This window comes from Stegastes partitus, unplaced genomic scaffold (assembly GCF_000690725.1).
Source record: "Stegastes partitus isolate 25-593 unplaced genomic scaffold, Stegastes_partitus-1.0.2 Scaffold1579, whole genome shotgun sequence".
NCBI lineage: Eukaryota > Metazoa > Chordata > Actinopteri > Pomacentridae > Stegastes > Stegastes partitus.
In genome coordinates this window covers 93,542-117,734 of record NW_007579310.1, presented here as the reverse complement: position 1 = coordinate 117,734, position 24,193 = coordinate 93,542, and the positions used below count along the sequence as shown (strand labels likewise).

General features: G+C 42.0%; 1 protein-coding gene across 1 annotated transcript in view; it reads right to left on the bottom strand.

Annotated features, from left to right (window-relative positions):
• LOC103371407 (zinc finger protein 423) overlaps positions 1–23,763 on the bottom strand; it is a gene marked incomplete at its 3' end in the record, with an annotated part of 84,750 nt that extends 60,987 nt beyond the window's left edge. The window contains exon 1 of the mRNA XM_008300728.1: positions 21,962–23,763. Coding sequence (XP_008298950.1) covers positions 21,962–22,001 — 40 coding nt within the window. The remainder of the gene's footprint in view (positions 1–21,961) is intronic.
• Positions 23,764–24,193: the final 430 nt, after the last annotated feature.

Genomic DNA, 24,193 nt, shown 5'->3' with positions numbered 1-24,193 from the left:
AAAGCCACAATTACTGTACAACATTTCTTCAACAAAAAAATATGGCAAAAATCTTGACTCACCGCAAAGTCAACTGCTTTGTTTATTCTGCACCAGAAAAGCAAGCACCGACTAAATGTAGCTCCTCCTATTACTTGCAAGAAATTGTGTAAAGAGATTAAAAAAAAACAAAAAAAACATATTTTTTTCTTCTACTGTGCACACATACAGAGACGGCCCACACTGCAGCACTAACAGCCAGAAATAAGATGCTGTGGTAGCGGCCTAAAAAACAAACAAGAAATATATTTCGGTGTGGTGTTTTCAAATATGCAGACTTTTGTGTTTTTCAGACCCGAGAATATTTTCATCAGTCTTGGTATGTTTGGAGGAGCCAGAAAGCGACTGTGTGTGTGTGTGAAAATTTAGCTTTGAGTCCGGCTCAAAACAGTTATTGTGAGATTTATTTTCAGCAATCTCCGGCGCTCATCTCGTTTGATTAATGAAACTTCCAAGACTGACTTCCCCCTCCTGAAAATCTAAAGAAACAAACCTGGGTTAGGACTCCAGCATTTTGGATCAAGTCTGAAACATCCCTTTGAGTATGTGGGGCTGGAGCTGGTTCTGAGGGCCAGATGTGGACCACAGTGTGCTAATAACGGACTAATGGATCCCTGGACAAACACATATGCACACAGATACACTCGAGACACGCAGGATTTTGACTTGAAGGCTGTACGTCTGCCTGAACAGAACCCCTCGCACATAGAGACCTCCCACCATGACTAACATGTCTGCCAAACACAGCAGAAAAAAAACACATATAAGAGAAGCTTAGAGGGAGAAAACCAGAGGAAAAACAAAGTACTTCCTCGAAGCTAATAAAAAGGGGTTACTTCCAAAATACCTCTAACATATTTCCTCTTAAGTGAACCGTATCTTGGCTCGCGTTATTTATTAATACACTTCTACATGAGCGATACCTGCAGTATGTTCAGACACATGCAATGCAAAGGTGTACATGTGATACTGTAGACATGAAATACATTTCTTTATAATTAAACAGCTTTTTAATTTTTATTTGTCATGTACCACAAATCATATCTTTAGCATTTATTTTATTGCTTAACTGTCGCTCCTTTTTAGCCAAACCTTTATATAGCAGGCGGGACGGAAAAGCTTTAAACATGTTGCGAAAGGGTCGTATTTTAACCCAAACCGAGCAATTTTCCTAAACCTAACCACTTAGTCTTGGTGCCTAACCTTAGCCAAGCAGTGAGTGAAAACTCAAAGTAAACAAATCGTGAAAACTAAACTTAAGTTTGAGAAAAATAGTCACATGCAGCACATGAAACCCAGTTTTCAGAGACATATGTGGACGTTATAGCGCTTTTAAACCAGAAGCCTCATCTATTATGTCACAGTTTTCCATTTAGGTGAGAAAATAAGTTTCTTGAGAAACATAAATGGGAATGCACTTTAGTTTTATAGGAATATAATTGTTGGGAGACGGGTTTTTGACACTGATGTATTTGAGATAAAGACACACATTCTCTAATATTTGCAAAACCAAGTCATCTTTGATGTCGACAGCACACACCAAAACACATTTGCAGTAATCTTTTTGCCCTCTCACTGACTTTGAGAAAGTAGAAGCATCTTTCTACATGAAAAGACGGGACCTGTATCACTTATGGACCGAGTTTTGAATCAAAGCTTTCAGTTCAACAAGCGCTGCCTGAACTGGGCTTCCCTCATCTCATTGTGACAAGGATTTCTCTGCATTGTTTTAAAACACAAGAGGAGAAACTAGAATGAAAACTTGCTCCTGTGGTAGTTGAGAGTGTTTTGGATGCTGGAAAGACCTAGATGTACTGGTAACTTTGCCTCTGATAAAAGCCCATTTTTCCTGATGAGACATTGGGGAATACAGTGTGTTTCATTAGCCAAGCACGCATAGCTTTATTTAGATTCCCATATCCTCCCTCTGTCCCCCTCAGAGACTCGCACACCGTTACTGTGAACTCTGCACACACCAGGGGGTCGGTGGGGGGTGCATGTCTGTGTGTGTTTGTGTGGGAAGGGTTAGGCATGCTTACAGATACTATGAGTAAAAAGGAGCCAGCAGAGGTGTACGTGTAGTTAGAAAGACATCTGCATAAGGGCATCATTACGGGGGAAGGATATGTGTCTGTAAGGTAAAAAATACACCATTCAAGGTATCCAATTAATGTCTTTTCACTAGTGCATGTTGCTCCGTCTTCTTTCTGCCTACAGAACATCTAGTTCCCTTTATATTCTCCAGATTAAAAAATGGAAATTGGCGCAATAAGCCGATTAACAAGCAAGCAGTAAGTGATACAGGCGTCTACAAAATTTTCTGTTAGCATAGGTTAGCATTTCTAAGGCACAACAACTTTTTTTTCAAACAAAATATGCCAATTTGCAGGGAAAGGGGTTCATTATTTTTAGGTTGTTTGTATGCTCTGTAATTGAATTTCTTCAGACAGGTTGCTATTTGCAGAACATCCCTTTAACAAGCTGACAAGCTGCACAGATTCCTGTCTATATGTAACAGATAATTGTGATATTGATTTCGGGCGATATCAGCAAGCCCTTCGTAACACAATCACACACACACACACACACACACACAACGGCAAGAAGTATTATACCTGTAGGCAACGCAGTAATTACTGAGACAGCAGAAGGGTAAAGATCAAACAATCTGCGCTAACAGCGGCACACACGCACTGCAGTAATAAAGCACAAGTGAAAACCCTGAAGCATGACACATGTTTGAGTGTGTGTGTGTGACACAATGCAAGGAGGAAGCTACTGGGAATCCTCGGAGCATCTATATGCACGCAATGCAGCCTTGCTTTCGCTGTTGCTTTTGTTAACCCCGGAGACGTCTTAGTCTATCAAACGTGTGTTTTAGATGCGAGTTTCAGCAAAGACGCCAAATGAAGTTACTAATAATGAGAACAGCAAAGTGGTTATTTCCTTGGAAGTGGGGCATACTTTGAACCGGGGTGCTCTTTGAGTCTCATAAAACATGGACTGTTTGTTTTCATTTGGCAGCCTGGGTACTCGCTGTAAATTGGGTGTACAAAATCTTGCAGAAGGCAGAAATTTCAAAAACTCAGGCTAAAGGTGCCGTTTTGTCATCACATTTGTCAGAATCGCTGCCGTTGACATGTTTTTATGGAACCACGTTTTGCTGTAGATATGATTCTACAGTTTACAACAGTCATGGCAGACTACACAGTGCCAATAAATAATCAGATGCAAACGCATGCACAACACATACGTGCACACACGAACAGTAAGTGGTACACTGCAACACCAGACTACACAACACTGCTGTCTGCATTTTAATGGACTGCTACAGTTCATTAGCCAGTCAGGCGTCCACAATGACAAAACACACATGAACACATTTACATACATACACAGAACAGGGCACGTTACACAATGCAGAACTTCCTCATATTAGAGTCTCCAGGTTAAAATAAATAAACACAGGAATTAGAATCATTTGTGCTAATAAGAACAGAATTTTTTTTTTAAATCTAGATTTAAGTGGGCAAACATGACCTGACACAAAATTGTATCACCAGGCACAGCGTCTTGAAATCTCACATGAATTATAAATAACAAGTAATAAGTATTGTGCAATTCATTCAATCATAATTTGCAGTAACATTTTATTTTCTAATATTTTTAGAGCAGAGTCTCCACTAGCCGAGACCAAGTCGCTAAAGTCGCACACAACTGGTCCTTCTCCTCCTTCTACTTTTCAGGTGACTGAACACCTGTAGCCACCATACAGCCCAGGAATGACATTTTCCATCTCTAATTTTAGCAACGCACTCAAAATATTTGCACATGGATTTAGGAGTGAGGACGAGTAATTACATTTTCGATACACAACAACTAAATTTAGAGAGAAAGACCAATTGTTCTACAAACTGGTGAACTATTCCAACTTCATACAACAAATTCATTTCAAGTGTAAGTAGAATTATCTGGGGGGGAAAAAAGTCTACATGGGTGTCTTGGGAACATTGCAGTAACATGAAAGGGTGATATATTTATACACACTTTGCTCTATCCGCACCCAAATCCAACACGTGTTGATTCCGGGTGGAAAACAGGTTGTGACCTGCTTCTATCAAGCTTTCTTGACAATGACGGATTCCAGCCAGAGAAGAAGTTCATTACCAAAACAAAGGACTCAAAATCGAGAAGCAGGTTAATTATTATTATTATTAATGCATCTTGAACAACGGTGAGGAGCGGTTGCTTTGTCGTGCTCCATTTTCGGTTATTTGTACATCAGACAGGGAGAGTAAAGGAACGAAGAGCTGCTAAGTAGAACAGTAAAAGCAAATTGAAGCTACTCCTCTGCATCACGATGATGTTATCATGTACAAATATTTACACAGTTGTTGTTGTCATTAATTATCCACATGCACACACAAGCAAACACACTCACACACATACTACGACAAACAGTACACCTCTCTCTCCACTCTTCTTCCTTTTCTCCTGTATTTACAACCTCGTCTACTTTCCCTCGCTCTCTTGCTTCTATTCTGCCTTACATCTTTCTTTGCTATTGTCTCTCTCCTCCATGTCTTAAGTGCTCCTCCTTTGACCACTTTTCACCCCCCATGCTTTTTTTCTTATTTCTCCCATTTTCAGCTTCTTTTCTGTGCCCCGTCAACCCCTCTCCTAGCCCGGTCCAACTTGCTTCCCTATCTATCTTTGTCTCTCCTTCTCCTCTGTCCCACGAAAGCAGTTGCAGCCTCACGAAGAAAATCCTTTGTCTTTTTTCCTCCTAAACAACACATGCATGCACGCACAGTATCAGGGCCATTTATTCCCAAAGCAGCCCAAGGCTCTGGTGTTCCCAGATCTCTTTGACGAACGGGTCACTGTGGCCAATCATGCATTGGCCAGGACGCCCAGAGAGGCGGGATGTGGGTCAGCGTAGCCAATGACGGGCGGGTTCTTCTCCCGACGGGGCAGCCTGATTGACAACTAGCGCTGGACTGAAGTCAAGAGGGTAATTGTCATCTGACTCTCTCTCTCTCTCTCTCTTTATCTGTCTGTCTCTCCTTCTCATCCTAGACACTCGTTTTTTTCTTCATCCCTCCTCCCTTTCTGTCTACTCCCTCTCTTACTTCCCCTTTCCAACCCACTTTCCCCCCCCAACATCCCGTTTTCTCCCTACAGCTCCAGAAGGACTCTCATTGGCTGCCCTCCCCGTCCCTCAGGAACGACTTTGTGGTGCTACTGGCCGAGGGCTGATGCCAATCTACATCCCCAGCCCGCCCCTCGGGAGCCCCCCCAACTTCAATGGCCTGTGTCAAACACACACACACACACACACAAAACACACACACACACACACACACACACAAACACAACACTTCCAGTCAGGGGACAGGGACAGAAGCTGATTAACCAAATACTTTTATCAGCAGTAAAACCGCTCTCTCTGCCTGCCTGCATTCTGAACAAAACAGCCTTAAAATACATAAACACACACACAGAAACACATCCCAAGCACTGAGCCACTGGCCAGAAACACCAGGCTAGTCTGAGGTTTGGGACAGGGCGAGTGTGTGTGTGCACGCATGCTTTTGTTTGTGGGACTGTGTGTAAAGGGACAGAGTTAGCAGAGGGCTTAGATGGATGGCAGAGAGAAAGAACAACAACCACACAAAGCCTGGCGGACAAGCTCCATCGCCCTCTCTATCTTTCTCTTTCCGCTGTCTCTCTCTTCTGCTCATCATTTTTGGGTTTTTTTTTTTCCCCTCGCTTTTGATTCAAAAATGTTTCCACTATCTGATTTTGTTTTCATAGTCTTTGCTCATCTCCTACCTTTGGCCATCACCACTTTTTCCTTCTTGTCCTCGTTTACTTCCAATAATGTCTTCACTCTGTTTTGTCCTTCACACCTTCTCTTTTGTTTCTTTCAGTACATGAGGTCAGTGTGGTTGGAAACCATGTTCTATTGCCCAACTGAGTTGCTATGCAACCTTCCCAACATCCTCCAGCAGACCCCCAACAACATATGACAACATAAAACACACACGCAATCTTGCTTTCTGAAAAAAAAAAGGAGTGATGCAAGACATGAAAGCCCAAAAACACAGCCAGAGTGACATCCCTAATACAGTTGCAAAAGCGAAAGACTTTCTCGTTTTATCTTTTCATCCTGCCGTATTAACACACTTCCGTGGTTTTTAAACTAAGAGCTGCCTAATAACACACAACAAATTCACCTCTCTTAACATCCAGAGAGCAGAACGCTCATTTTCGCACACACACGCTCAGACAAGCGCAGAGTTGATGTTCAGGGCCAAACAACACAGCTTGAGATTAAAGAGCCTCTCTGATCTGACATTTGTTTTTCTGTCTGTCAGAGAGAGTGCGGCGGGAAGAGGAATCGATAGCAGAAGAGACACGTTAGTGGGGGGAAAAGGAGAGAAAAGGAAAGAGAGTGAAGAGTAAAGGGAAAACAAAGGGAAACAGGAGGATAAAAAAGATAGCGGAGAAAAAAGGGAAGGAGAGTGAGAGGAAAAAAGGTGAGACAGAGGTGAGGATGAAAAGCACCAGCGAGGAAGGACGAGAGGTGAAGGAGGGCAGCAAGGAGAAAAATAAGGAGTAGGACAGAGCGAGAAAGAGAGGGCAGGAGGAGGAGAGGGAAAGCATTCCTCTGGAGTACCTTGACTCTGGGGAGAGCTCCAGAAATAACTGAACTAGAAGTTCCCCCAGCAGCCTCCACTCACCATTACAGACTGGTACACACACAAGTCAAATAAAGGCACAGAGTTCACCATTAGAGGACTGAGCTGCAGCAGCAAACAAATTATGAGGTATAGCAGTTTAAGTATATTCACACACACACACACACACATCCATATACATACACAGTGCGTGAACAACAAGAGCAGAGAGGCCTGGGGGTGGAGGGGTAGGGAGGGGTACATAATTGCCTTCTCTTGTAGTACAGGCTCGGGAGTGCTTTTTGACTGAAGACACCAATTTCACGCTAAGGCATTATTTAGCTTGATACAAACTTGATTAGGCTTTACAGGAGGAGCGAGAGAGAGAAGGAGAGAGAGGGAGGAAGACGGAGACAGAGAGGAAAAAGGGAAATAAACAGCTTTGTGTCATGCCGCATCGCTGGCGGACAGATTAACTCGCTCGTCACGCTCCTTCTGGGAGTTACAAGAAAAATATACACACAGCGCGTGTGCGCTCGGAGCGTGGCTGGTTGTTTGTTTGTTTGAGCAGACGTGTAATCAAGCATCTTATAAAATGTACTTTCCATTTTTTGAAACAACCCAAAACACAAACTTTTTCCTCAACCGATTTTTTTTTTCTTTGGGTCTGTATTTAATATTTATGCAACACACATTCAAACTGTGATTAAAAGCTTCACTTGTTAACTACTTCGCAATCGCAATTGTCTTTATGGTGAAAAGTAGAAGTTCTGTTTTTAGGAATCATCCCAATAGCTGCCTGCTAGTTCCTGATAAAATGATCAATAAGATAATGTTGCCTGACAATAAATACTTAAAAAGTGAGACGAGCTTTTGCTGGTGATGCTTCGCAACAGATTTTACTCCCAAAGATTAAAATAATGAAACAGAAGCGACTCAGTCAAGTTGGAGCCAAGCTAGAAAGCATAAATATCTAGAATCTGAGCTGACAACAGTATCTTCATCCATCCATCCATCCATCATCTATACATCGCTTAATCCTCACTAGGGTCATGGGGGGCTGAAGTCTATCCCAGCTGACTTAGGGCGATGGCAGGAGACACCCTGGACAGGTCACAGTATCTTCATGTCTACACAAAAAGATCCTCGCCTGAAGTTCATTAAGGCTACAGACAATTTGCATTTAAGCTAAAAAAAAAATACCACAGTAATTGGTCACTAATTAGAGCAATCAGTATGCTGATGCCACTAAACAAGAAATGTACTCACAGGTATTATTCTCCTCAGCTACTTAGTTGTCTGACTGTTTACAAATGGATTAATTTGGTTGTTTTGGGGTCAGAAAGAGAGAAAAGGGTGAGGATAGGCTGGGTGTGCAGGTCCCCAGACTGCTTATCAACTCTGAGTCTAAGGCAGACAGCACTTCTGCATTTTTAAAATTGGACTGCACTGACCAACACGCACACCTTGACACCAATCTCACCATGCAATCTCCTATTCTCTTTCTGCTCCACCGCTCCTTCTCCAACACAGCCTCCCTGTTTCATTCAGTCTTGATATAGGCATAAAGATTTTATTAGAGAGCAGACATACAAGAGAAGACACCACCTCATTGTCCTCGGCTGTTGTTTTAGCACAGAACAAGGAAAGTCACTCTGGCTTTTCTCGACCTGCTGGTGCAGTCAAGGAAGTGCACATTCGTTCGCCAACCTTCTAGCAAGTCTGGAATACAATTTTTCCCCACAGCTTTTCCAAAGCACCATGCACTTTATGCTTACAATTATAAGGTTTGCTCAGTCATAGGGCTGGGTATCTGTATTGTAGTGATTTTGATTAAGATTTTGGATTTTTAATTATTCTCAATTGCAATTCTTTGAGGGATATGCAACTAGAGTTACTCTGCAATGCATGACTAATACTAATGTAATGATATAATATACAGCATTATATAGTAACAGTCACATTAGACATTTTCCTGATTATACTGATATATTTGCATCTTAAGTAACATTTTTAATGCAGAAATTTTACATTGCGGTATTGGCACTTTTACTGAGATAAAGAATGTGAGTATTTCCCCCACCACTGCCCATCTCCCAGTGTAAACAAACACCTAATAATTATTTGAATTAATGTAGTTATGATGCTTTTTAACTAACTTTAAAGGTTTTGTCATAAACTGGTGGCTTTGTTGTGTGAAATGAGTCTCTCCCAATGTGTGAGAGGAATAGCTGCTGCAGTCACAGAAAAGTGTTGCTGTAAAGGCTAGTAAGGTTACTTAAGTCAGCTGTAACCTATCTAGATAAGCATAATAGTTACTGAAAGTCTGTGTGATGTGTTCGCTGTCACAGGAGAAAAATTAGGAGTCCCTGTTCATGCAATGTGACTACAGTGTCCTGCAGTCTTCACAGCTGAAGTTAGTGCAGCGCTATTTACCACATATAAATGTTGCAGCAGAAACACAGAGCTAGATAAAGTAATCTTAACCATAGCATGGGTGGCATCTTTCTGTTTTTATTTTTTATTTTATTCATTTATTTTTTTAGTTTGTGCTTTATTTTAGCTACCAATCCCTGTGGAATATTCTGTAGCAGCATTTGCTCAATTTCGGTGATTGTTTTGAGACAATCACACAATTTGTGTCATGCGCCTACGAATCGAGCACCTCCACAACAGCTGATTGTGACGCTAGTCATGATTTATTAAGACAAATGCACTATGGGATAGGAGGACAAACACGCATTCAACTCGCATGACTAATGCCGAGAACAGTTAGTCTGACTCACTGGACATAGACTGTGAGTATAAGTCTGCCACGTATTTTTTATTCTGCTATCTGTGTGTTACTGTTTTCAAAATCCCCTTCACCAGAGAAAACAACAACAAGCCTCTGTGCAGCAACTTATACACTATAAAGTTTTGAAGATTTGGATTGTGACTTGAGAATTTTAATGCCATTGCTTGCCAAGTTGCCTGCAAATGTTTCACCAAAACCAATTCCCATCTCGATTTGCAGGGGCACCATTGCTGCATCCTGGGCTTAGCACTGCCAGAGACAACTGTGGCTGGTTTTAAGAAACACAAACAAGTTGGGCTTTTTTTTGTCCTGTAGCAGAATGAAGAAAAGGTGCAGCAATCTCACAGCACTGTTGAGATCAATTTGGCATGCGGTAGGTGTTTGTTGCACACTGTTCAGAAAGTGGTGCGGGTAAGCAGAATTGAAATTAAAATTTATAAATGATTCTTTTACAGGATGGAATTTTGGTGCCCATATGTACTTAATAATGACCAGGCTGCACTTTTATCCACTGCCATCAGTTCCCCTTCCCCAATTTATAAAACACAAAAAGCCTTTCCATAGCACTAGGCTTCTTCTAATAGTGGTAAAAAAAAAAAAATTTGCCTGATATACCAATATAACTTTATGTTACAAAAGCAGGTCAAAGTTACATTTTCTTTGACACAGTTTCTATTATTTTTTATTCAGTGTGGAGTCTCCCTCTCTCTCTCTCTCCATCACTGTCTTGCTCTTTCACTTTCTCCTGCTCTCACTCGCTCCATTGTATGTCTCTCAGCAGGGCGCCCTTGCCTTTTGACTGGGAGGTGAATGAAAAGGAGTTAGAAAAACCAACTGAAGTCTCGAGCATTAAAAAGAACCATTGGTAGGTCTATAGCGGGGTGCACTACAAAGACCCGGCAGAGTGTTTAATAAAAAAGGAACACAACACAAGCAGCTTGTTCTGTTGAAGACTCCACGCTCTGAGGACAATGCACATTAGTCTAGGTCCATGGTGTGTGTGTGTGTGTGTGTGTGTGTGTGTGTGTGTGTGGTTGCATATAGGCAAACAAATGCATGTGTGTAGGCAAAAGGCAAGCTGGTAAAAAATATGAATGAATAAGGGGGGAAAGCATAAAGGTTTTGGGGCCCCTTGTAGTAAAAAGCAATATTAAAATTCATAGACGTGCAACCACTGAGCTATCAAGATCGCAAAAAAGCAGGAAGGATTTCTTCCTAATTTTCCTCACAAGACCATGACACTCTCTGAGATAAGGGAGCTCTTTGAGAATTAAGATAAAGAAGATATGCTTGAGGTTTGTCTTATCTCACCTCACGACTACCTGGACACAGAAAAATATGCTTTTCAAGAGGATGTACCTTATTCAAAAGGAACTATTATTTTGTCTAAAAAAAAATTTTTTTTTAAACTAGAAGAAGACTAGAACAGTGACTTTTGACCTGGCTTTAAGCTCAAACTCAGGAGGTTATGCAAGGTCACACCAAGAGGCGCAAAGCTCAATCGTACACACAGATATCCCATTTCCCAAAAGTCACCCTTTCATCAACAGCAGAGTGTGAGTGTGTGCGTCCGGGAGACAGAGGGAGGGTAGGCCAATAAATATATTATGCATCAGCCAGGTGTGCAGAGGGGCACTGCTAATTGCCCCCACCACTAATGTTTAATGTACAGAATATGAAGAAGAAGCGAGGGGGGGTGGGATCAGAGAGGGAGTCAGGAGATGGAAGAGAAGGAGTGAAGGAGGCTGAGGATAAAAGACAAGGAGGAAAGGTGGGTAGTTGAGAGGACAGGCGAAGGAGGGAAGGAGTCATGCTGTCCAGAATGATAGCAGATGTACATGATCCATCGTAGACACTAGCTGGTCATATTCACGTCGGTAAAACCTTTACATCTTTTCTAAAAGTACATTTTTTACTCTTTGAACTCAAAGCAGTTTGTGGATCTATTTTTTACGCACTGTAATCTCATTTTTTACTGCAATATATAAAAGTCCTGCACCTCTATGGAAACAGCACAGCCATGACTAGAAATTCACAGAAATCTAAAATGTCTGTAGTGCAGTTTAGGAAAGCTATAATGCCATAAATCATACAAAAATAAATAAAAACAGAAAACAAAAGTTGAATGTCTTTGTGGGTTACCAAACTGTGGGCAAATTTTTCAATGTGTAAACATGTACCACATATACTGCCAAAAAATGCAAAACATGGTGATTCTACATATAATATATATTCTCTTACTTACAGATTTTATTAGTTTCAATACACAGCCTTCACTTCTAACCAGTTTGGCTAAATTGACTCTTAAATTACTTAACCACGAGATATTTCACAGTTGACTATGGAGCACAGACTTTGAAAAAATATTTTTTTACGTAATCTGATGAGTGGAAATGCTTGATTTTTTTGGCTCTTTTTCTTAAATAAGATGTGTAGAAAAAAGTGACTTGGATAAAATTTCATGATTATAAGTTTAGATTTGGTTAAGCTTCCCGACAAATCATTTGCCCAGGCACCAGCAGAAAGTTAAAAATCCAACTGTTGTGTTAATTTTTACAGTTTCTGCCTCTGATAAATGGTGTAATTCTTTAAAATATATAGACAGGTTTTCGAGTTTAGACAGTTAAAGCTGCAATTTTTTCTTTTTTATGTATGAAATGTATTCAGTAAATAATGGCAGTTGTGTCATTCATTTACAGAGTTTGTCTTGCTTTTTATTGTTATATATCACTGTGAATTAAATCCTTCTGGAGTGTTGGACTGCTTCTCATCCAAAGCACATTATATTATTACACATTATTTTTATATTTTAGGTAAAAGGCTAAATGAATGATTGAAAATTGATTGCTACACCAGTTGGGAATCCAATAAGAGACGACCGACACTACAAAACTAGCCAAACACCCCAAACCACACAGAAAAATACACTTCAGGCAAATAGTCAGTGCTGAACAAAGAAACAAGCATAATCTCTTAGTAAGACACTGTAAGAGAAGCTTACAGACAGACACACACAAGCACACACAGACTTGTAGGAAACTTAGAAGGGCCCATGTCCTCTGAGACTATCTAGTGGTGGGGGGATACAGGCTTGGCAAGCAAGGTCTGGACTGACTGAGTGTGTGTGCATTTGTGTCTACGTGTGTGTGCATGTGTATAGTCACACCAGCATCATCTTTCTCCTCTTAAAAGCGGAGGGCATGGGCATGCACCAAGCTCAGCTACAAAGTGTGTGTGTGTTTTCGTGCGTGCATGTGTGTGTGTGTGTGCGCGTCTCCAGAGGGGTGGGTGTGTGTTAAGGTCCAGTGAGTTTGCAGCTGATAAACGAGGCTAGCTAAGCCGCTACAATGGCACAGTCCTGGCCCATGACGCCCTGTTCTCGCACACTCTCACACACACATGTACATGCACAACCACACCAGGCTGGCCGCTGATAAGGAGTTGTCGCTGGCATACACACACCTCACTGAGGGACTTCACCCTTTTCTAGACACACAGATGAGTTCACACACACACACACACACACAGGCGCCGTACAATAAAAAACTAACCAAGCCTACCAGATGACATGACCTTCTCCCATCTATTATTTCAAACAAAACCTCATTTTCACTGCTCAACCTGAATAATGGTCCCTGAAACCATGAACCATTACTGCACACTTCTCCACTTACACTACTACGATTGTTTTCCCTGCAGTGTTTAGTTTATTTCACATAGTTTTTCAAGGGTCAAAAAACTGTCAAGAAGTTACTGAGACACACTGATAAGACACAATCGGTTGTTCAACATGAGAAAGAACACAATACATACCATACACAGAGCAAGAAGAATATAAATCGGTCATATGCATACGGTGTAACTGTAACAGATACTATCGTTGTGAGACATCACAAAGGTATCAAATTGTTTATAGCTGCAGTTAGTCTTTCTAGTATTTCACTTATAAAGCAGCAACAAGGAACACACAGCTAGGTAATTACAAAACACCACAACTTAGTATGTAAAGAGTTATCACAGCAACCAACATCTGCCTGACACGGTGTGAACTTGGGCTGCATAATATATTGTTTCAGCATTGACAATGTGATGTGCACATGCTACAGTCAAAGTCAAACACATCATGCTACACCTTTTTATTGCTACTTGATCCAAAAAACAAAACTTCATTTGTTCCTTTGTTTTTCTGTATTGTTTACAAGTCAAGACAGTTTGTTGACATGCAAGCTGCACATGTGCACAATAAAATGAGTGAGTAACAGGAGTCAAACACTGGAAAAGGCACATTTGGGTGGAAATAAAATCAATGTAAATATTTTGGCTACAGAAAGGATGACGTTGACCACAAAACAGACACTGTCGGAAACACGACGAGTTTGTTTGATCGTTTAAATCAGCACAAAGAGCAACGCCAGATCTGATGTCATTCAAAGCAAAAAGTTCTTTTGAATGCTTTTGCAAAATGTTTCTGTTCTGTGTTTATTTCTTGCTCATTTTGCTGTGCACGTGTGGACCCTGCATGTCAACAAACTCTTGTAAACAGAGTTTTTTTTTTTTTTAAACTCAGTGTATCAAAGAAATCAGAGTAAATTATGTTCTATCACATAGACTTCTCCGGCAGATTAGTCATGTTAGAAGTCATGACTCAGTGTTTTGCCAGCATTTTTCTGCGTTTTTGTAAAAAAAAAAAAAAAACTTCTCACAATTGGTACAGATGCACTTCAAATAAATCAAATGCATTTCAAAGTGCTTTACAAGCGATTGACAACACAAAGAATGTTTAAAAAAATAGGATTATATCACATAAACAAAGTGTTTGGACTTTTAGCTCACTCAGGTGAAATGCTTGAGGCTCTGAGATGGAAATTCCAGGCAAAGACTTTTATATAGACGCAGTAACCCCAAGTATTACGAGCAACATTAGCAGTTACAGTAACATGTAAACTAGTGAGTGCTGTCCTATTCAAGTGTCCCAAAGCAGCGTGACAGCAAGCTGGCATGCACAATCACAGAATCCTGAAACTAAAGCAGCTGAAAGAAATTCAGCCATCAGTCCTTCTATTATTTACACCTGCACTTCTTTTCTCTCGACAATGAACAGGGTCATATTCTGCTTAGTTATGTTCTACTCTTGGAGCTTTCAATTGTGCAGTAATTTGGTTCTAATTGAGTGCAGATCCACATGAGTCCCTTCCATTCAATGCATCGTACTGCTGGGCTCCACCAATCACCAATTACATTAGCTTGTTTTGTCCCATTAAAAAAAAAAAACAACTACCAAAAACTCAAATCCACCCCCTGCAGAGGAGTCAATGGAATTTCTAACAATGCTTTCAGAAAGCCATTTAATGGTTCAGCAAGCCTTAATGCAAAGCCACTACAGGCTTTTATACAGGAGTTAGTCAATGTGGCTGTACGCGCCGATTGCGAACGCTATTTATAGCCGCACAAACAAAAAAGAACTGTCCATTTTTAGTGCTGTCAAAAGGAAACTGACTTTTACTGTGCTTTCAAACACTTATGCACTCAGATGTACCTGCAGAAAAGAAAAAAAAAACATTGTTGTCTTCAAGTAATCCAAGCCACATGTGTAGGGTCTCTGAGTTTTATAGGAGCCAGTCGCCCTATGAAAGCCTCTGCGCTCAGCCAAAGGGTGACATTAAAAACTGCTCTAATGGTAAAGCCAGATGGGAAGAGAGAGGCCGAGAGAGAAAGGAAAACAGAGAGGAGAGTGAGAGAGAGGGGATGAGAAATGAGAGATTAACTGTACTGTATTATACACATCACGCAATCCTTCATACTGACGCTTCTGTCAGATATCGGGATGATACTATTTTAACACTTGCACAAACAAAAAAAGTGCTGATATGGTCTTTGCACATGTGACCTGCAGGACTTTCTGTTTACTCTTGCATTTGCAATTTTATTTTTCCTTTGCAGGAGTATCATAATTAGATTGAAAACCGACCAAATTGGCTTGTAACTTGATGACACTTCCAGTCACAATTAATTTTTACCCACATTTGACGGGTTGGCAGTTGTTAATTTCAAGTCTTGAGCAGTTAATTGACAATAACTTTAACTCCAGGCAATGAATAATTACTATCCCAGAGTTTCCTATTACATTTAAGTCACATACTTACAGGAATTATTATGCATCCCTAACCAGCGTAATAAAAGTAAGATGTTGTAGAGTACAGCTGAAACCATTAGTCCATTATGTGATTAGTCATTCAACATAATTTGAAACTACTCTGATGATGAATTAGTCATTTTTTTGAGCACAAATACCAAGCATTTGCTGGTCCCAGACTCTCCGATGGGAGGATTGGTATTATATTTGGGTTTTAGACTGTAACTGTGGAAAAACTGTGATGGACATTTTAATTTCATTTAAGTTTCACGGGGCCCCACAATAAATCGACCGGTGCAAACTGCAGCTACAGTGTCTGCATCTCGTCAGTCAGCTGAACGCAGGATACAGGGAAAAGTAACGCACACAAACTGGCGGAAGGGGGACAGAACTGGAAATAGATGTAAACGAGTACGAGGCAAATACACAGAAAGCAATGCAGACAGAGAGCAAGAGAAAAGAGGAGATCGAGTGGAAATGATGTCATTAGCCCAAAAGAGCTTGGCTCAACACACGCCAGCAGCAAACCCAGCCTCCCCTCGTTCTCCCTCTTGGTCAAAGGGCTCATTTGGCTCCGCCGACTATAAACAACGCTCTAAACAAACCAAATAAACGCTAAAAAGTAAGTGCTCCCTTTCCCTTCTTCCCCCTCCCCCCAAGCCCCCCCACCCTCCGATCTTCCTTCTCTCCTCCATCTCCCTGTCATATGCGCTCAACTCCCGTTTAATGTCCTGCAAATGAAGCGGATTTATTAATGTGTAATTAAGTAATAATCATCACTACATAATGCATGAGAGACTCAAGGGGCTAAGGGCTGAGAGAGGGAGAGGAGAGAGATAGGATAGCGAGGCTGCTGGAGCAGACAGAGAAGGAGATTTTTTTTTTTTTTTTTTTGCTGCCTCGCCTCGCTAAAGACACACATTAAAAACGGATTAATCCACTGAAATAATATTTTGATAAGAGAGAAGCCGTGCTCTTTCATTTCTTCCTCCTGCTCACCCTCCCCTCCTCCTCCTCCTCCTCCTCCCTTCTCTCTCACCCCATCAGCTAGTTTCATGGCCCATCATTGCGCCATTAGTCCATGTTCAATTAACAGACTGCAATTAGTCAAGTCCCCTCACTGCTAACAAGGCCTAATCACTGTAAAGGCTAGACTGGTCAAGTAAATCCATCAAAAGAACACAGTCGCAGTGGTGAAACACGGATGAACATTAATATGAGGTCTAATTCTCTTGGTTTTTTCTCTATGCTTGCACCGACTGGACTTCTCTACAGCTATACTGCTTGATCATATGTGTACATATATGATAAACTCAGAGGCTTTATCATCATATGAAGCAATAAACATGCTATCAGTGCAATGAAATCTTCGTTCGCTGTGTCTCTACTTAGTGTCGTGATGAACCTATCTACAGAATATATTCATTCAGACACACTCATCACTCGTATCTACCCTTACATACTGTGGTAACAAATATATCAGTGTTTCCTCTGCATTCATTTAGGAGTGGTGGGCCGCCATTCCTGAATCCTCGTCGCCGCTCCTTCAATTTTTTATTTTTTTTTATTACTGTCGCAAATACACCACCGCCGCATGTGTCCACCTTCACAGCAGAGTCCTGTACTGGGTCGGGTACTCGCGAGACGTACTAAGGTAAACGACAGGTAACTAGCTTGCTCAGTTTCCACTCTTTGGGGAGTTAATACGACGTGAATTACTCGCGAGAAAGTGACATCAGGTCCAGCACCAGGCTCCAGGTCAGAGAGTCAGAGGAGGGTCGTCTTGGTGAATAAGGCAGCGACTTAGCGAGAAAAGGTAGACTTATTAGCTTAAGATAGCTCATAATGGCTTTTACAAGTTAAATAGATATTCCCATAATATTGATGGCCAGCTAACGTTACATAACATATGGGTAGCTTAAGTTAATTGGGCCCGTGTCACTAAGGTGAGTAAACTAACTGATAGTATTAAGCTAATATATACGCGCCATGATGGAACTGCTGACTGCATCTTCAGATGAGCTGGTTCAAATATTTCTCTAAGAAGAGAAAGACACCCGATGAAGATGACGCTAGCCAGCAATCATTAGCCTTTTACTGACTCATCAATGATGACGGTTAGGTAAAAAATAATGTTCACACTGTAATCAGCTGTGATGGGAGTGTAAATGATGCAACGTTAATGTTTAATGTAATCGTATAAGACAAGTAACATGAGACAGGGAGGAGCAGTGGAACAAAGTGAAGGAGAGCAGAGAGGAGGAGCAGGAGAGAGCGATGACAGTAGAGGAGAAGAACCTAAAGGGGAGCTCAGGTTATCAGGCTGGGACCCTACATGGATTGAAAGAAATAGTCTGTTCCACTCATGGCTCTACCACACTGATGATGTGAGTGTCCATGAACCTTTTTTTCCTTTCTTAATTTTTTGCACAATATACATGTCAACATAAAGACATTTAATAATACATCATCAGACTATTTATCATCAGATGAGGGTGTAGGAAATTGAGAGAGACAATGTCATTCTTGTTTCTATTTGTAGGTGAAGACTGACCAGAGAATCAGGCTGCAGGGGATCAGCTTGTAGCCTGGATGCTGCTGAGCCTCTCAGAGAATTTCCCTACAACAGAGCCTTAGAGCTCTTCGATAGAAAACCCAGAAAAATTAATTATTCTGAGCCTGGGTGGAAACTTTGCCACTGATTCCACAGCCCCATCAAGAAATTACTATTTATTCTTTTTTTTATATTTTTTTGATCTAATTTTTTTGAAAAGCCATTTTCAACTGGCCATTCAACAAATAGGTTGTAAAAGTAAAATCTGCACTCAAATGTCATCTGTTAACGCCGCCACAGCTCCCGGACAGCCTGCCGCCGCTGCTGAAAAAGATCCTGGAGGAAACACTGTATATTTTAAAAAGTATATAAAGGTCAAGGCATGTACAGAAAAACTGTTTGGAAAAAAGCATGTGCATTCTTTATAGTGGGGAAAAAGTACAAAAACAATAAATAAACAAAAATGTACAGTGTTCAGGAGAGAGGCACAGAGAGACGTCTTATCTTTTGATCGCAAGAAAACAACTGTAAATTATATGAACTCGTAAAGGAATTGGCATTGCGGCATATTCAGTGCAATAATTTCCATTGCTGGCATTAAAAACTACAAACGTAAGAGCAGCTGTATTTCATTTGCAGACCATGTACAGACAGCTATAGAGTACCACCAAAAATCTCTTTATTATTAAAAATAAAACTAACATAAAAGATTTTTTGTTAGTTTTACAAAATAAAACTCCTCAACAGTAGGAGGAAATCAGAGAACAAAAATACAAACATGTATTAATGTTATTTTTTACAGTTTGCGTACAGCTTCGCACCCCAACAAAGTACGCTATAGTACCCTACATCTCCTAAACGCTTAGCAAATCGGAAAAACTCGTAAAAACACAACTTTCACAGCTAAACTCCCGAGCGCCTAAACCACATGTTGAGCCTTTTCGGCTTAGACGGATGTGCAGTAATCAGGGTGTTAAGTCAAGTAAAAAGCCATAAACGTCAACAAAAATTATGAACGGTGGGTGATGCCTCTCGTTTCCACCGATTCAAATTAAAGTGACAATAAAAGACTGATGTCAGCGTGAGTCAGGAGAAAGCTGCAGCGGCGGATGGATGAGGTGGGATTTTGCGACTTCTTTGTTTTTGTTTTGGTATGCGTGGCTGGACGGTAAGTCCGTAAGCCAGCCAGCCAGCCAGTCAGAGTTGGGTGAGCAGGTGAAAGACAGAAGAACATGAAAACAAAGATAATCCCTTGGTGATGCTCACCTCGTCCTGGCCTCCGTCGCTCCCTCCCTCCTGCCCGCTCACCTGCTATGTGCCACTGAGCTGCCCCCCCCAAACACCTCTCCACTCCCTCTCCACCTTTTACCCTTCACCCCCTCTCTCTTTCTCCTCCATCCCTCTCTCCATCTTCCCCCAATGCCAGGTCTTGCCAAGCTGTCAGTGGGGCAAGGTGTAGAGGGGAGATAGCAACACGCATGTACACACACAGATGAATGAGTACACAAAACACATGGTGCTTATGCAAGCTAGACTACAAGGGTTGTGTTACCTTTGCTACACACACACACACACACAGACACACACAGAGTGGTGGTCGTCTGCCTCAGCTTTGCTTCGCTCTGCTTCGCTTGGCTGCCTGACTAAAGCTAAGCTCTGGTTATCCAGGCTGCTGAGACCAGGCTGCCTTAGTGACACACACTCGCACAGACACACACAAGGCTTTCATGTCCACGATGCATGCAAACACAAACACGAGAATGTAGATCTTGCGAGCACAAACGCGCACAATCGCGGCACAGTGACGGAGCAGCAGTGGACAGTTTCACTGGTCCACAGTGGCTGAATTGTTTCCCTGACAAACTGCACTGAGTATCAACAACACTACAGCAGGGGGCAATATTCAACCCCATCCTTCACATGCTGATTAAATCTAAATCAAATGCACATTATTGAGCACAAGCTGCAATTATTTACAGCCAAAAGTCATGGCTTCCACTCACGATGGCTATGGTTTGTGTTTATATTCTTTCAGATGCAACAGAAATAAAAACTACTGCATGAAAAAAAAAGTGCAGACGTAGGCAAGCAAAAGATGGTTAATGAAAAAACACGCTGCCAAAATAAATCCCAAGTATCGAAAAGCATTTATTCAACGCTATTTGGATGCCAAATCTTTGCAAAAGTGGGGAAAAATGGGAAACAGCGGTGCCTGTGTTGCACGGATTATGAGTGAAATTGTAACCCAAGACCACATGTAAGATGTTACATCCTATTCTTCACTCCAGAATACTTTACAAACACACGTCAGAAACAGTTTCTGTTTTAGTGCACATAAAATTTTCACTTTACAGCATTCCATATCCAAGTATTCTTGCCGTATTTGTTTCATAGCAATTTGATTTTTATTACACACATAAATATGAGTTGCGTGAATCAACTGAAACCTGCCTTACAGTAGATTCCTGAGGAGGCTGCCACTGACAATCACATCCTCTTGCCTTTGACAGCTCTGCCTGCCTGTACAGTGGACTGAGTTTAAAAAAAAAAAAAAAACAACAACTCTCTTAAGCAGTTTTCCTGCACATATAGCCCACAGTAATAGACATTACAACCACAAACATGTCCCCGAGGGAGCACCGTAACACATTCTGTCAGTACTTCTTGTGTGGCTTCTGCTGCTATCGACAAACTGAATCTCACCCCCGCCTCACGTGAAACAGGCTTAACCCCCAGAACCTGGTGGGGCTGAAACCCATCAATGAAAATCACACCACTAATCAAACTAACAACCGGGTTTGAGCGGCTGTCAGAAAATCCACTAGATAGTCACAGAAAGAGAAAGCCTGCATGGTGGTGGTGGTGGTGGTGGTGGAGGAGGAAACGGGGGAGGAAAAGGGGGGTCGGCGACCACATGGTCAGAACGTCCCGTTGCCCATCTGGGTCCCATAAAGGAAACACGGAGGCCAAGGACACCACATGCCCCCATGCATGATGCCCACTCACCCATGCACTGCAATGAATACTATTTTATGAACATGGCAGAAAATGAGGCCTTCAACTGGCAAAGCTGAACCTTGTTTTTGGACAAAAATTTAAACTTTCATGAACTTTCGAGAAGTGAAAAATTCCAGCATTGCAAGTGTGGCTCTAATCGTGCAGACTGTAGTTTTAAAGTGTGAATCTTGTAGTTTGTGGTAAATGAAACATGCACCATCATGCTCTGGATCTGTCTTAAGAAAAGATCAATACATCACTTTGTTAGGACACCACAAACATGGAGATAATCCAGATTACATGGGCCCATTATCAAAGTGAATTACAACAAGTTGGTCCACGCTGTCAGGAAAACGACAAACCAGTGAATCACGTTGACCTGCAAGTGTGGCAGCTTATTGAAAACCATCAGTGGAGCAAATCAAAGTTGAAGCCTTTTGCTCTTATTTCTGACAAACATGTGGCCAAATTGAAACAACTGGACAAGAAAACAGTGATTTAATCTTTGTTTTGGGCTGCATTTTAATTATTATCAATTACAAACAATTAGCAAAAGCTGACAGTAATTGTTAAGGTGAGAGGCACAATTTACCTCCGCTGTTAAACTAAAGGCTACACAGGCGGCTTACAGCCCTTTGGGGGGAAATAAAAATGAAATTAGGCTCCAGAGTTGGGCATGAAATCTTGGTTTTAGTCGCTTCTTCGCTCACTACTAAGAGAAGTGTCCGTTCGCACGCGACAGCAAAACAGTTTCTTACCTTTGACGGAGCGCGGTTTGGCCTGTTTTCGTCTCGACATCTCTGCTGTGCTTTCTTTAGAGCAGGTTTCTTTAATTCTTTAGTTGTTTTTGTTCCGCAGCTAACCATGCAGCTGGGCTTATCTGTCCTCCTCCTCTTCCTCCTCCTTCTTCTTCTTCCTCCACTTCGCTGCTGCTGCTGCTGCTGCTTCTTCGCCTGTTGCAATGCGGCAGCTTCAGCCTCTGCGAGCGAGAAACGGCCGTCTTAGTCCCGACGACAACAAGCGAACACACCGGGAGTGAGAGGCTGGCTGGCTTCAGAGGCTTCCTCTCCGGTGTGTCCTCGACACACACACACAGGAGGAAAAAAAAAACCGCTCGGGTTCGCGCAACCTGTAGAATAAACGGGGGCGCAACTTCCCACCGTCGGTTCTTCTTCTTCTTCTCCTCCTCCTCTGTTACAGCTTCTTCTTCTTCTTCTTCTATATTTTATTTATTAGCTTCTTCTCCGAGCGCTCGTGCTGCTCCTTCTTCTCCCTGCTTCCTCGCGGACCTGTGCGCGAGCTGCCACCCACGCGCGTGCCGAACACCTGAGCAGGTCCCGCGCCGTGTTTGAGGAAAAGTGACAGCGGCACCGTCCGAGCGCGAGGCGGCGGCGGCGGCGGAGGAGACACGGCGGTACGTGACGGTCCAGGTGAGGAGAGGAGAGGAGAGGAGAGCCGGCGGAGACTGTTTTTTTTTGTTTTTTTGTTTTGGGTGGAAGATTGGTTTCAGATCAACCGTAGCTTCTCGTCTTTTTTTTTTTTTTTTTTTTTTTTTTTTTAGTTTATCGCAACTATCTCAGCCTGTTTTCTGTCCTCCCCTCCAGGAACCGAGCAGCCTCCCGTGTTCCGTCCCGCTATTCTACACTAGGTAGTGGTGGTGGTCTGGTGGCATGGACATTGCGCTCTTCCCCTGCATCTCCACCCCGAGGGGAATGCTGCTTTTAACTACCCACGCTTTCTGATTTTTTTGAATTTTTTTTTTTTTTTTTTTTTTTTTTTAATATCTCCCAATGTCCTATCGGCGGTATTAATAATATTTCTTGCAGTCTAACCCTTCGCTAGCCTCTGTCTCCCTGCTTTTTCTTTGTCCTGACTCTGGCTACCAGTCTCCCTCCTCCTCCTCTGCCTGCCTCTGCTGGCGGGGCTGCGGCGCAGACACACATAATAAAGCCAAGGCAGGCAGTGCTTGGCTGGAAATGTAGCCGCGTCCCAGCAGGGGGATGTGAGAGAAGGGTCCCGGCGGGGGAGCGCTCTGATCCCGCAGGGAGCAGCTCGGCACAGCCCGGGTTGGCTGAGGCAGAGAGGCAGGAGAGAGGCAGGCTGGGCTGGCGGAGAGAGAGAGGGGAGGCAGGGGGAGAGTTAGGCAACAGCGCCCAGCTGTGGCCGAGTGGCACCACTGCAACGGGGACTCTGAGAATACGGAGGGAGGAGACGGAGGGAAAATGTGGAGTTGGACCGAAGTGAGAGGTGGAGGAGGTTCTGTGATTTAGAGTGAGATATAAGTACAGGAAAGCTGATCAGTATGCACAGACATAACTTCTAGAATGTCCATGACGACTGCTCTATTTATAACTTTACCTCATGCATGAACATCATGTAACACTGTTTTCTTTTCACAACCTTCAGGTGCAACAATTTTCATCAAGCAACTGTTTTTCTCCACATATCTCTTCCAGTTGCAAAACCATTTTTAACAGTTTTTCGTCCCATTGTTCTTCCAGTGCAACAGCATCTCTTGCAGCAGCTTTTTTTTCCTAATGTCTTATCCAAGGCAACATTTTAACACATTTTTTTCTCCTCATATCTCTTCCAGTGTAATGGCATACGTTTCCTCTCCTTACAGCTTTTCCAGTGCAAAAGAAATTTTTTTTGAACACATTTTTTTCTTTTTATCTTTTTCAGTGCAACATCATTGTTAGCACAGTTTTCCATCCCATAGTTCTTCCAGTGCAACAGCATCTCTGTCAACACCTTTTTCCCCTAATGTCTGGTCCAATGCAACATTTTTAACATGTTTTTTTTCTCCTTGTATCTCCTCCAGTGCAACAGCATACGTTTAGCACTGTTTCCTCTCCTTGTAGCTTTTCTAGTGCAAATAAAAAACTTTCTTTAACGCATTTTTTTCTCTTCATCTCTTCCAGTCCAATGCCATTTAAACCCAGTTTTTTTCCTCCATGAAGTTTTCCCAATGCAACATTTTTAACATGATT